Genomic DNA, 15,437 nt, shown 5'->3' on the forward strand with positions numbered 1-15,437 from the left:
GGGATCAAAGCTTCATAAAACATTCAGGCATTCACAACTGCAGGTCTTTCGCACGTTTTCAAATGGTTTCATTGCAAGTGTTAACACTGACCTCTTATACTTCAATGAGTTCTGTCATCCCATTAGAAGCATAAAAGGAAAAACAGGTAATTTAAGTACAAATGTAAACTTCATGCAAAGCAGAAGCACACACATGTTTGAAAAGCAGTACTGTAGTCATGATTTCAGTCAGAGACAGAAAAGCCAGCCAGGGCGCAGAGAAGCCACTGCTGGTGGCTCCCAGATCCCATGAAAGTTTTACTAGAAAAGTACAAGAAGGAGGAAGAAGAGAGGAGGTGGTGGCTGGTGCAGTAGAGGTATGGAAGCGCCAGCAGCTGCCACTACCAACTCCTTGAGCACTGTGAAATTCCCCAGGTAGAAACAGGAATGATCTGATATTGGAGGAAGTGAGTTAGTACAAGCACACAGCACACAGGTTCTTGGTTAATTACCACACTCTGACATCCCTCTCTTCTAGATTCCTGTTCATTCAGGAACCCAGTGAGGTTCAATGAGACAGATCTACTATGGACCCTGGTTACTACAGAATCCTTGAGTTTTATTTATAGCACTGCATTGATTTGGACTGATTAATTTCTTGAAAAATAGTCCTTCCACAGACAATGACATTTTAGTTTAGTTTTGTGAAGCAGGGTCTTTCTCTGTATTTCAGGATAGCTTATGCTGTGGGACAATGATGTTGTACCCTGTAAAGATTTGTCAGTTGTATTGCTTTAATAAAACGCTGATTGGCCAGTAGTCAGGAAGGAAGTATAGGTGGGGCAAAGACAACAGGAGAATTCTGGGTGATGACTGCACACTGTATCTTTCCTTTTTCCAGAATTCTCCTGTTCTCATCGCCCCACCTCTACTTCCTGTCTGGCTACTGACCAATCAGCATTTTATTAAACCAGTATAACATACAAAACTTTACAGGAACTAACTATGTAGCCCAGGCTGGCCATCAATTCACAGCACTCCTATCTCACTCTCCTGTGTACTGGGACTACAGGCATGAACCAAACATATGGCTAAGTAACAACTTTTTAAAGCAAAATTCTTAAAATCTTAGAGAACATCAGTAAATAAAATATGTATCATTCCTACAAACAGAACTAAGTCACTGTTATAAGAAAATCTACTTAATGGGATCAATGAGAGGGCTCTATAACAAAGCCACTCGCAGAATTAGAACTGGTCAGATCTCAAACTGTTGAGTTGTTACAGGATGTGGAGCACCTAATCCAAGTTGGGCAGAACCTAACACAGGAACAATTTCTTGGTTCTTGACTGACAAAATCTGAAGTGAAAGAATATTCTCCATGGCTATTTTCCATGTGTTTTAGTTTGTTAAGGATTATTTGTTTTATTGTTTTAAAAATGATGATGGCACATGTGGATTCATGTGCTATGGCATACATGTGGAGGTTAAAGGACAACTCAGTAGACTCAGTTCTCTCCTTCTATCTTTCATGGGATATAGGATTGAAACCTGATGAGCCATTTCACCCACCTAGGAAAAGATATTTTAAAAAGAAAATACTTCCATCTTCCAACAGGCTAATATTATGATAGGTAGAATATTGGTGCACACTCACCAATCAGTGAGAATCAGAAGTGTTGCTATTCCACCTAACCAGACACTTTAACAACACAAGATGATACTGGAAAGATGTGTTAGCAGTTAAGAACACTTGCTGCTCTTCCAGAGGACCCAGGTTCTGTTCCCAGCACCTACACAGTGCACTCACGTTTGCCTGTAACTCTAGCACCAGTGGATATAACACCCTCTTTTGACCTCAAAGGGCATACACTTGGCATATGCTCACAAAGACACACATATGTACACACATAAAATAATATTTTTTTTATAAAAAGAGTATGATAGTTTCAGGAGAAATGAAAAACAGAGAACAATGGAAGAGAAGTCAAAATTTCAAGAGATCATATTTATCAAAGCCCAAGTTTATCACAATGTCATGGCACACTAGGTGCATGTTCCACACCAACCTGGACTATGTCACTCTGATATATCAATTCTGCATAACTCCAATCTATAGAACAGAAAGCAATCAGCTAACAGGCAGCAATGTTGGCATTTGGCATGTTCAAGCTGTTGTTCCCCCCTGTGCAGTATGATGAATGGGAGCAGAGAGTCAGCAAGCTGGGTTGATGATTTACACCTGACAGAATTAAACTAAAGGTATTTTTTAAAATATATTTATTTATTATGTATACAATATTCTGTCTGTGTGTGTGTCTGCAGGCCAGAAGAGGGCACCAAACCTCATTACAGATGGTTGTGAGCCACCATGTGGATACTGGGAATTGAACTCATGACCTATTGGAAGAGCAGGTAATGCTCTTAACCACTGAGCCATCTCTCCAGCCCCCACTAAAGGTATTTTTATCTAGCTTCATAAGTAAGATACCACACATACTTCACTTTAAAAAGAGTAGAAGAAGTCACAAAGTATCTCAAGAGTCCCATCCTTGAAAATTATGGTCTTTTGTTTTGAGATAGGACTTTATTATGTAGAGTTCCTGGATGGCCTGGAATTTGAACTAGGTTGGCCTTGAACTCATAGAGTTCTGCCTGCTTCTGCCTCCCAAGTGTTGAGATTAAAGGCATATGCCACATCAATTTTTTTCTTCTTTTACATTAAAACATGAATCAGCCAGGCATAGAGGTGCACATCTATAATGTCAGCATTGGAGAGGGAAGGGCAGGATTATGAGTTCAATTCAAAACCAGACTTGGGATAAAAGCCAGTCCTTGGCTAATCTGGACTATACAGTGAACCTTGTCAGAAGGGGTGAGGGAAGGCTGGCAATCAAGAATAGTTCATATATATAGTATAGAATAAAGGCAACATGAGATTAGAAAGAATTTTAAGAAATGACCTGTGCTCCAAAAGAGCTGGCCAACTTCTTGAAAAAGCAAGATACATCCATGCTAAAGGATCTATAGCACAGCAGTTCTAGATTTTTCTGGTAATTTAGACAATCAGAAACAAAGACATTGGACAGGAAGCATCAGGAATATCACGACTAACATTCATGGAGCTCTCACTTGATGTGGGAAGTCCTTCTGTATATGCGTTGCTTTTATTGGCTAATAAATAAAGCTGTTTCGGCCAATGGTTTAGCATAGTAAAGCCAGGCAGGAAATCAGAACAGAGAGAGACATAGAGATATAGGTAGAGTCAGGAAGACACCAGAACAGAACTTTACCTGGTAAGCCACAGCATCATGGCAATACACAGATTAATAGAAATGGGATAATTTAAGATGTAAGAGTTAGTTAATAAGAAGGTTGAGCTATTAGGTCAAATAGTGTAGTCATTAATATAATTTCTGTGTGATTATTCGGGTCTGAGCACCTGGGAAGGAAAGAGCAGTCTCCTACATCACTTGCAGTCAAAATGCTAAGAGCTTGGCATATATTATTTCCTTCTCATATAAGCTCTTGAGTGTTCTAAGTTCTGTGAACAGTACCATTTATCTTAGTTTCTTCTCTACCACTTTGATGAGACATCATGACCAACACAACTTATAAAAGAAGAGTTTATTTAGAGTTTACAATTTCAGAAGGCGAAGAAGCCATGACTATCATGGTGGGGGAACAGTAGATATGGAACTGAGGCAGTAGCTGAGAGTTTACATCTTGATCCACAAGCATAAGGCAGAGGGAGAGAGAGAGCTAACTGACATTATTCTGGGCTTTTGAAACTTCTAACCCTATACCCAGGGACATATCTCTTCCAACAAGTCCATACCTTCTAATCCTTCCCAAACAGTTCTACCAACTGTGGACCAAGCATTCAAACAAACGAGTCTATTGGGGCTATTCTCATTCAAACCACCTTTCATTCCAATAGGAACAGAAGTCAAGGTTATCTACTCAAAGATGCACAAAGTATATAGGAAGTCCATACAACTTCAAAGATGAACTCAGTTGAATTTAGTTAAAGGAAAGGCCCCACATTAAACTGCTTGTGTCTGGAAAGGAGGGAAAGTGGCATAAAGATGAGCCTCCAAAGGACATGTGGTGACAGCACATACCTTCATAATTCCTTCCCAGATTACAGCACTCCTAAAACAAGACATCTAACAGCAGAGGAAGTGCCAGTCCATATTCTGATTCTTTTGCATTTATGTTAGCTTCTAAACTCACATTGAAACTTTTTTTAAGGTTCTCAGACTAAGGGGAAGACTAAGATAGGCAATATTTACCAACACCACAACTTTGTTATGATGAAATAAGTTGAAACAAAAGTCAAACAGAAGCCATGAATCCAGAAAATTAGTTTTAAAAGTAGTTGCTTTTAAATCAGACTGATATACATCAGTGTCTTAACATTTTCAGGGAGTTCTAGAAATCCAGATGTAAATTCAAAATTTGAGATATTCCACACTGTTGCTTAGTCAAATAAAAGAGCAGAACAGAGCAGGGGCTCCTCTTTATATTGTAACCCCTCTTTGGAGTGCCCCTGATAAAAGGACACACATAATCAACACACACAGCCCTTTATACCTCTGCCTCAAGAAGAGATGGTTCCATGGTTCTCGGCTCATCAACTGAGGCCTCATCATCAAACAGCCGGCGACAGCAAACCAACGTAAATGGTGGGGGCACTTCCTTAAGAAAGGAGACTGCTTCTCGGCGAGACCTCCCATAGAGCTGCACACCATTGACCTAGGATGACAAGGGCTGTCAGCTGTGAACAGGTGGAAAATTAAAAAGCACCAAAAAGACATTTCATTGTTCCTGTAAACAAAGGGCCAAAATTAAACATATTATTTTATCAACAGCTTAAATCATCTAAATTAAGGATGGATCTTGATTTTAAAAAAATATGGCTGAATCTCAACAGAAATGGGGAGAATAAAGTACAAAATGTATGCTAGGCAGCACTATACTTGTATAAAAGATCTAATGCTTCCCGTCTCTGAGGTTTCTCCTTTACGTAATCTACTACTGTATTCTTCTGGCTTCCCTTCACTCCTCCTTAAATGCTGACTGTCCCTGCCATCCTCTTCATATCCATTTCCTTCTGTGTTGTCATTATATGTCTGTTTGCCATCAACATGTGGCCATATCAAGGATACCCAGCAGCTGGAGTTTACTGTCAGTCAGAGCACTCTTCCTCAGCCCTCATCAAGAGCATCACCTTAGTAAATGTTTCTATGGGAAGAGATGGGTGTCCCCAACACCACTTCTATTCCCCTACGCTGAACTAGTACAACATCACAGAAGTGTTCAGTGCCCAAGTTAGTTCACATGAGTGCTCCCTATCTCTCAAAAGGATAAGTCTGTCTTGTTAATGATTAATCCCTATCACCAAACATCACATATATATTGATACATAATGATATTTTGGATGAAAGAAAATTTAGAAATCTAGATTTGAGTATATTGCTATTCTTACATGTGGCTTTAGCTCAAAGTTCTCTCGGTTCTATCTGCAAGTCACCGAGAATGACCCGTTTGCTATTCCTAAAAGCTAATGAAGAAGGAACACACTCCAGCCAACAATAGTCTCTTTGGATCTCTTCTGCCTTCCTAAGAGGAAATGGCAGGAATTTGGTATTAGTGGTATTTCTACTGTGGCATCAGTCTCTCAAAGGTGAGCACTAATGCTCAGATAACAGGCAGGACTGGCTATACAGGGGCATCCTTTCCACAGATCTGCCACTGTACTAGGGATAACAGAAGATGCTGCGTTGCTGAAAGCACCCCATCAACCCTTTCAGCAGTGGGTAGTGGCTGGAGTAAGTGGTCCCTAGGAACCACTCTCTAGTCTGTGACACATCCAGCACTTAGAGCCATCAATCGGACACATCATCCTGTCTCTTAATTATTCAGAGACATTCTAAAAACAGTAACAACAAAAACCCCAGAGAATCCCAACCTCTCTGCCCCTTTCCACCTCTCTCAGGTCATCATGAGTATGAAGGAATGTAGGGAACAGCCACCCCAAAAGTTAGCAATCTTCCATGGAAGAATTCAAGCCAACCTCTATGCAGAAAGGGAGGGAGCTACCACTGCTTACATCATATCCACAGTGCCAGCCCGTGAAATAAGCACAGAAAGTTCTAAGGTTAGCCTCTACCAAATACAAAAAGAGATAAAATGGAAGCAGTAACTCTACCTAGATACAATTATTAGTTTGTGCTTCAACAAATTAGAAAGTCACTTTTCAGGTTTCTATCTCAGAGTCCTTTTAAATATTTATTTAGTTCATTATTTATTCATTTGAATTGTCTCCACTTATTATAGCAGTGCCTGGTAGTCCTTTTCACTACCTACTGCTAAAAACACTGGTCCTATTCCCATTACCAGCTCCTAGCTAAGGGATTTATGGCTGCTGTAAATAGCTGTTCTGGGCTGAGACTTGGCATGGTCCTCTAACCCAAAGCTTATTTGTGTTTCTGGTTTTAAGCACTAAGAAGTACATTAAACACATTGTGGGTGGGAGGAAGAAAAATGAAGAGGAGGGAGGCAGGGCAAGAGCAGGAGAGGGGATGGGAGAAACCAACCAAAAGTTTATGTGGTCAACTTCAAAGATTTGTATGTCTACACTCACTTACTCAGAAGCCGATTTTATTTCAAACTTCACAATATCTCCAACAGTTCTTCAATCTGAGATCCTTTTTAAGTACCATCAAGTCATAACAATGTCAATTTGTTGATTAGAAAATGCGCAAGTGAGCAGAGGCTTGCCGAGCACTCACTTTACACATGAGTTTGTTAATGTGTCTGCCGAATTGACAACAGCCAATCCTCCTTGTGACAGAAGCCTTACAGTTTATATGAATGGCAGCTTTTTAGACTTTCTCACAAGTGGAGAAAGATGAAGAAATCAAGTTTTCAATATGTTAAATGCATGCCAGGGACACACGCAAGCCTGTGACAAATCCAGAATCCAAGGATCCAAAGCACATCTCTGCTATTCAATCTAGTAATCTAGGCTTCTTTCTGTATCTCAACTTTTTGTTTTGTTTTGTTTTGTTTTTTTTAAACCAGAAATCTACACTTTATATGTCAAACTATTGAGGCCATGAATAACACTCAGAGCAGGACACTTGCCTCCCATGTACAAGAACAGGTTAAAACAAATGAACGAGAAGAAAATAGACCAGGTTTACAAAAACATGTACCTTTGTGTGCTAAGGTAAAAAAGTCGTTATACTCCCACCCCCAAAATCTTTACACTCCTTTTATAGCACTTTGTTTTTCAATGTAGACGCCCAGGGTAGTCTAACAGAGATATCTGTTGACAGGGTGAAGGTGGAGCTACACTATGCCTGATCTATTTTAACACATTCAACACTGCTCTAACACCACACACCAAGTGCTTTATACTCTGGGTCACTGACTTCCACATGAAAAAGTATTCGTTGGTAAATTTAGCTAGATACACCTTTCCACCTAGAACTAACCTAAATTAACTAACCCGATTTTATTCCATCTGCATCTCTCAAATATCTCATTTCTCAATAACTAATAATTACATATCACAGCAATGTTCTCCACTCCACAGATTATCTCAAAGCTATGATCATGCCTTGCCAATCAGAATAGACATGATCTTAGGACCAGAAACAATGCCTCAGTTATGCAGTAAAATTTATAACATAAATCTTCCAAATGCAGCGCAAGGCCACTACCTTCAGTGATCTAAAAATAACTACTTTCCCCCGTAAAGAATGATGAATATTTGAGGAGATGGAGATGTTCAACCTGACTTAAATAACACAGAACATCCTCTCTTATCAAAACAATATAGCCATTAATAGGTATAGTCTATTCAACAAATGGTGCTGCCAAAACTGCATTTCTACCCACAAAAGAATGAAATTAGACACTTATTTTTCACCCTCTACAAAAATCAATTCAAAGCAACCAAAGACCTTAATCTTAAATATGAAACACAGAAATGTCTAGAAGAAAACATGCAAGCATTCAAGATATTGGGTTAGGGAAGAACTTTTGAATAGAACACCAACAGCATGTCAACAAAAGGGATGGCATCAAAGTCAAAGGCTTATGGAAAGCAAAGGAAATAAACAGGAGCGCAAACAGAGCCTAGAGAACGGGAGAACATTGTTACCAGCTACACTTCAGATAAGGGGCTAATAATACAGACTTTACAAATAATTGTAGAAATTAAAAGCCAAGGAAATTGCTAATCAGTACAAATGAATAGATACTTAAAAAAAAAAGAAAAGAAACATGATGGCCAATAATTTTTGAAAGCATTCACTATCCCTAGTCATCAGGGAAATGGAAACTACAGAATGACTATCTTCAAAATTTCTAACAACTCTTGAAGAGGATGTGGATTATTCACTTTGGTGGGGAAACAAGTTAATACGCCATTGTAGAAATCAGTTTGGAGGATTCTCAAAATTAAAATTGAACTACCATATAGCCCCACTATTTCATTCCTGGGTAAATACCCAGAGAATTTCATACCCTGTCAAAGAGATATTTGCAATTCTGTGACCACTACTACTTTATTCACTATAGCACAGAAATAGAACAGAGTTGCCCAAAAATAGGTAGATAGATAAAAAGAGCAAGTGCATATATAAGATGGAATGCTATTCAACTTAAAAAAAAATGTAATCATAAAATTTGAAGGAAAATAAATGGATTTAGAATGTATGATATTAAATAAGATCACACAATCTCAGAAAGAAAAAAAATGGATGTTCTCCCTGATATGTGAGATCTAGCCAATAATACATGTATATAGATTTTTAAAAGACTTACATGTAGGTACACTATAACATATAGAAAAAAATAACAAAAAGAGACACATACTAAGACTTGAGAAAGGACCAAATGGAGAGAATAGACATGAATCATAAAAGAGAATATAAAGTTAATTGTTTTTCTAATTCTAACTCTGTCGTGGGTTTTTAGTTTCTGGTAATGGATAAGTGTCTAAAAATGTATTCAATAGTGAAACTGCAAAATTCAATGTGAAGCTACACAGCTTCATATCCAAAGAGCCAATCTAATGGTATAGGAATTTGTTGACCTTGAATCTGGTTAATTTTTGTGTATAACTCTTAATTTGCAAGTTTTTTTAAAATAAAGTTTATAATTGGAAAAAGACAAAAAATAATAAATCAATAAAATAAGAGTAGGTATTAAAAATAAGTTCACTGAGCTGGGCGATGGTGGCACATGCCTTTAATCCCAGCACTCAGGAGGCAGAGGCAGGCGGATCTCTGTGAGTTCGAGACCAGTCTGGTCTACAGAGCTAGTTCCAGGACAGGCTCCAAAGCCACAGAGAAACCCTGTCTCGAAAAACCAAAAANNAAAAAAAAAAAAAAAAAAAAAAAAAGAATAAGTTCACTGACAGAATACATGCCTAGCAACACAAGGTTCAATCTCCAATATAGATAGATAGATAGATAGATAGATAGATAGATAGATAGATAGATAGATAGATAGATAGACAGACAGACAGATAGATTGATGTGGGAGTGCCATCTATCTGTTGCTTTCATTGGTTAATTAATAAAGAAACTGCTTGGCCTTTGATAGGCCAGCCCTTAGGTGGGTGGAGTAGACAGAACAGAATTCTGGGAGAAAGAAAGCCAAGTCAGGCAGATGCCATGCCTCTCCTCTCCAAGATGGACGCAGCTTAAGATCCTTTCCGGTAAGCCACCGCCTTGTGGTGCTACACAGATTATTAGAAATGGGTTAATCTAGATATGAGAGTTAGCCAGTAAGAGGCTAGAACTAATGGGCCAAACAGTGTTTAAAAGAATACAGTTTCCGTGTAATTATTTGGGGCATAAGCTAGCCATGCGGGAGCCGGGGCGGCCTGAACACAGCCCACCGCTCCACTCACAACAGATAGATAAGCGGCCAAGTAATTTACTAAATCTTACAATAAGATTCTAAAACCTTGTTGTTCTGTTGCATGAATTCTAATTTGTCTTAATAATAAAAACTCAGAGTCAATTATCAGGGGTGAAAGTTGAAGGATCAGAGAAGCAGAGAGGCCAGTCACTAGAGAGTACCTACCTCTATCAATGCTTAGACTGAAGAGGCAATCCTGTCTCTATGAAATCCTCAAACTGCATCTGAGTTCCTGTCTCCTCTAGCCTTATATTCCTCTCATCACCCAGCCATATTCCTTCCTGTCTCCACCTCCCTAGTGCTGGCTTAAAGGCATATGATCCCAAGTACTAGGATTAAAGGTGTGAGCCATCTGGCTGTTTCTCTTTTGGACTGGATGAATTTTGTGTAGTCCAAAGTGGCCTTGAATTCATACAGATCCATCTGCCTCTGCCTCCCAGTGCTGGGATCAAAGGTGTGTGCCACCACTTCCTGGCCTCTGACTAACTAGTGGCTTAGCTTTGCACTCTGATATTCAGGCAAGCTTTATTTGTTAAATCATAAACGAAATATCACTACATCCTCCCATATTTAAGACAGAAGATTATAAACGTTAATATCATTCAAAAATTCAACTCAGCATTTCTCACAGTACACTGCTTTAGGTAGGTGACAACTACTAACTGCAGGGGCAGACAACCTGTCTGTCATCTTATCATTTCACTTTGATCAAACAAAATCTGAAAAATATCTAAAATCAGGAACCAGGACTACTAAGTCAATTTATTAAATCCACCCCTGTAGTTTGAATGTGAACTATTCCCCATAGGTTTCTGTGTTTGAATACTTGGTCTCCAGATGGTAGGGGTATTTGGAGGTTCTAAAACCTTTGAGAGGTGGGGTCTCACTGGAGGAAGTGGGTCACTGGTTATGGACATTGAGGCTTCCTAACCTAGACCATTTCCTGTCCCATCTGTGCTTCCTTGACTGCAGGTGCAAAGTGGGCAGCTGTCTCATGCTCCTGCACCATAGCTGTCCCACTGTGATGGACTGTATCCCCTCAAACTGTAAGCCATAATGAACCTTATTCCCTAAAATGCTTCTTGTTGAAGAATTTATCATGACAACGGGAAAAGGAACTAACACACTAGGGCTTTTTGTGGATCATCTCGTTCCCTGAGACAGTACTTTGTCATATGGCTCAGGATGGATTTAAACTACCATTCTCGTTATCTCTTTGAGGGACACAGGAAGTAGAGTGATGGAGTGAACAGTCAGTGAAATGAGAGGAAACACAAGCAAAGGTATTATTCGGTCACTAGTTCATTAGGAAGCTGGGAAAGTCAGTGTCACTTTCTCTTATTTCTAAGAAATGTTAGGTTTGTGTGCTATGTTAGTGGTAGATCTACCATTAACTACTACTTAAATCTCTCAAGAAGACGCCAGATTTTTAAACTGTAGATCCAACCCTATATGTGTAATTAATGTATTCCTATATCAATAGTAAAGAGTTTCAGAATGCACAATAAGCACAAATTAATTTAAAAATTGAACCTATAATGAATCGAAGCTCCCCCCCCCCCCGGCAGTACTTGCCCATCACAGGAGCTCACTGTGGCCTTGGCTGTGAACATACAACATGCAATGGACTATGCATGCCACCATAACACAATCCTAACAAATATCGCTTAGAACAGTGGCTCCGAATGGAAATTGTGCTATTATTAATCACACTGTTTTTAATTATAGAAATGTAAAGTTTTTGGGAAATACACTTGAACACATTGGCACAGGGAACCACTTCCTAAACATAACCCCAGCAGCACAGACATTGAGAGAAACAATTAATAAATGGGACCTCCTGAAACTGAAATGCTTCTGTAAAGCAAAGGATACAGTTAACAAGACAAAACGGCAGCCTACAGGATGGGAAAAGATCTTCACTAACCCCACATCAGACAGAGGTCTGATCTCCAAAATATATAAAGAACTCAAGAAATCGGACACCAAAAGAACACATAATCCAATAAGTAAAAAAAAAAAAAAAATGGAGTACAGACCTAAACTGAGAACTCTCAACAGAGGAATCTAAAATGGCTGAAAGACACTTAAGGAAATGCTCAACATCCTTAGTCATCAGAGAAATGCAAATCAAAACAACTCTTTGAGACTCCATCTTACACCTGTAAGATCAGAAACACTGATGACAGCTTATGCTGGAGAGGTTGTGGGGAAAAGGGAACACTTCTGCACTGTTGGTAGGAATGCAAGCTGGTACAACCCCTTTGGATGTCAGTGTAGCGATTTCTCAGAAAATTAGGAAACAACCTTCCTCAAGACCTAGTAATACCACTTTTGGGTATATATCCAAAGGATACTCAATCATGCCACAAGGACATGTGGTCAACTATGTTCATAGCAGCTTTGCTTGTCATAGTCAGAACATGGAAACAACCTAAATGCCCCTTGACCAAAGAATGGATAAAAAAAAAATGTAGTACATTTACAAAATGGAGTACTACACAGCAGCTTGAATTTTGCAGGAAAATGGATGGAGCTAGAAAACATTATTTTGAGTGAGGTAACCCAGACACAGAAAGACAATTATCACATGTACTCACTCATAGGTGGTTTTTAAACATAAAGCAAAGAAAACCAGTCTACAAACCACAATCCCAGAGTACTTAGACAACAATGCAAACACTAAGAGAGACTTACATAGATCTAATCTACATAGGAAGTAGAAAGTATAAAAAGACCAGATCTCCTAAGTAAATTGGGAGCATGGGGACCTTGGAGGGGGCTAAAGGGGAGGGGAGAGGCAGGGAGTGGAGCAGAGAAAAATGCAGAGCTCAATAAAAATCAATTAAAAGAAATGGGAGCTGAAAAGCATCGTACATCAAGTTGCTTGTCAGATAACTGTTAACAAAGAGGGAAAATAGCAAATACACATACACTTGTTGACATGCACGTCAAAAATATCTCTTCATTTAAGCCAGGCATATAGAAGCTGACAGTTTTGAATGTGCTCCATCTTGACTAAAGGTCAGACAGTTCAGACCTATTCTTGCTCTTCAAGGATGAGCAACAAGACGTTTGACCAAGGGTGTGACTACTGGATGCCTTACTCTTCAAAGACCAGTCAATAGGATATTTTGACTTAGGGCATGATTACCAGGTGTATTGAATGTAAAAATATAATTATGCTTGCTTGTTCTTCGTATCATGGAAGTCTTATGCCCTCCCTGTTTGACTGGGGTGTGTAAGGACTGTGAGTAATAACTCACTTTTTGTTTAAAAAAAGAAGAAGAAATGTAAAGTTTTAGCTGTGGATATAGCTCAGTGGGCTGAACACTGGCCTAACATATTAGAGGTCCCAATTTCATTCCCCATGCCACCTAAAATGGGGATTGGAGATACACAGGGCTAAAATATAATGGTTTAATTATTTTCCTGCCATCATTCCTCAGCCTGTAAATGTCAAATTAGTACATGTTGACATCATATTACATTAAAACATTTGATTTTTAAATTACTGTTTGGGCTGTTGACTTGAGCATTAAAAAATTGTTAAATGAATTTTGGCTTGGGATAAAGACAGAATTTTTAAATTCTGAAATAGTCCTAAAAATCTGCCATTTTTCTATGTATTTAGGCAAAACAACATACTCAGTATTGACAATTATAAAATCCAAATGTTGATCAGATCTGTAAAACACTGAAGATGCTCTGCTCCTGCCATACCAGAGTCAGCCAAGATTTATATGAAATCTTGTTCGTTATCTGAAGCCAGCAAGCATGTCCATCTCAGTATGCAAAACAGCATCCATTTTTATTTAATAAGTGACAAAAATACATGTGTGCCAAAGAATTCTGTCCTAAATCTACTTTAGGCTGACAAGACAATTGGTAGCCTAAAATATCCATGGGAGTCAGCATTACAAAGAGGGAAATCCCAAGGGAATAATCTTAAAGCTACATGCAAGCCTGAAGTTGTTCAACCCTAATAATCCTTACAGAAATAACCAACAGACCTGAAAATAAATATACTACATGTTGCCAACAAGAATCAGAGACCATGGGGTTGGAAAGGTGGCAAGACATTTAAGAGTATCCATTGATTTTGTAGAGGACCCCAGCACTCAAAGCCCTATTCTGACATTCAAAAGCCTTAGGCACGTACATAGTGCACATAAATACATGCAGGTAACACTCATATACATATATCAAACTTTTATGACAATCATTTAAACAAACATTTAAAATGATGCTCAAAGGCCTTAACAACTAGAGAAAAGTACATTTAAAATGTGGTATATACTTTGTGTATTAACTAGTAAGCTGTTGGCATTTCTCATTATAAATGGCTCCCATTACATTGGCATTGGTGGCATTGTCAATTGGTTTTCCTAGAACTTAAAATTATTGCCATGCATTTTTCTTCTTCATTTTTACCTCAAGAAGCTCATCTTCCGGCTGTAGGAGATTCAGGGAATCCACTGGACCACCAGGAACAACTGAAGAGATATAATGGTGTCCATCAAAGGAATCCACTTCCACACCAAGTCTCAGAGTGTGGATAGGCAGCAGCTGCAGGAAGCACAGAGCAATGACATCAAACACAACAGGGACAGGACAGCTATTAATCAACCCCCAGTTAGGTGTCATTTAGACATTGAAACCCCACCTCTTAGAACCAATAACTAAAATTCTAAATGACAAAACAGGGGAAAAAAATAGAAAGTGAAGTTACAAAACCATTGCTTTTCCTATTCTCCAGCACTTCCCTCCAATTTCTGAGAATGGAGACAAAAAGCAAACAAAAGAGCCTGCCTTCAAGTCCTAGTTCCAGGTTCCCCACACTTCCTAGAGTCCCCAGTATACATGCTGTGTGTCACTGTTCTATAGTGTTCCCCACCCCAAGACATCACAACTCCCCTTCATTTGCTAATTAACCTCCACTTACACTTTACTACCAAAATAATGAAACCTCCAAGAATCCCGTTAATGAACATCCATCCAAGTGAGGTCAGGACTATACTGAACACATCTCGATCTTAGCACAAGCACACTGTTTATAATTCTCTTCTTTCTCTCTGTTTCCTGAGGCAGGGATCAAACTCAGAGCTTTGGAAATGGTAGGCAAGAACTTTACAACTGAGCTGTAGCTCCAGTTCTTGTTTGTTTGTTTTGTTTTAACATAGGGTCCCATGTTAACACAGGATGGCTTCAATTCACAATCCTCTGGTCTTTACCTCTCAAGTGCTACAGGTGGGTACCAGCACACCCACAAACAATCCTATTTTCTTGATTGCCCAGAACAGTGTCAGGAACTGAAGATGATTCATTGGATGCTATGTGAACATTACTGATTTTGGGGAAGACAATCATTTCTACTCTGGGATTGCTTCTATTCAATTTGAAGGGCTCTTGTGGGCTATAGCATGAGTCATTGTTGAAAGACTCAGTGTCAGGAAGACGAGTATCTTAGCTGCATTCACCTTGGTTGTCTATAAAACTCTGGGACATTCAC

At 39.0% G+C, this 15,437-nt stretch overlaps 1 protein-coding gene across 1 annotated transcript in view; it reads right to left on the minus strand.

Moving 5' to 3' along the window:
* Positions 1–15,437, minus strand: part of Patj (PATJ crumbs cell polarity complex component) — a 305,836-nt gene that overhangs the window by 226,266 nt on the left and 64,133 nt on the right. The window contains exons 15-16 of the mRNA XM_050136448.1: positions 14,360–14,494; positions 4,577–4,738 (exon numbers count right to left, since the gene is read on the minus strand). Of these exons, the coding sequence (XP_049992405.1) occupies positions 4,577–4,738; positions 14,360–14,494 (297 nt within the window). The remainder of the gene's footprint in view (positions 1–4,576; positions 4,739–14,359; positions 14,495–15,437) is intronic.

Source organism: Alexandromys fortis, unplaced genomic scaffold, assembly GCF_014885135.2.
Source record: "Alexandromys fortis isolate MF-2015 unplaced genomic scaffold, M_Fortis_MF-2015_v1.1 scaffold_13, whole genome shotgun sequence".
NCBI classification, from domain to species: domain Eukaryota; kingdom Metazoa; phylum Chordata; class Mammalia; order Rodentia; family Cricetidae; genus Alexandromys; species Alexandromys fortis.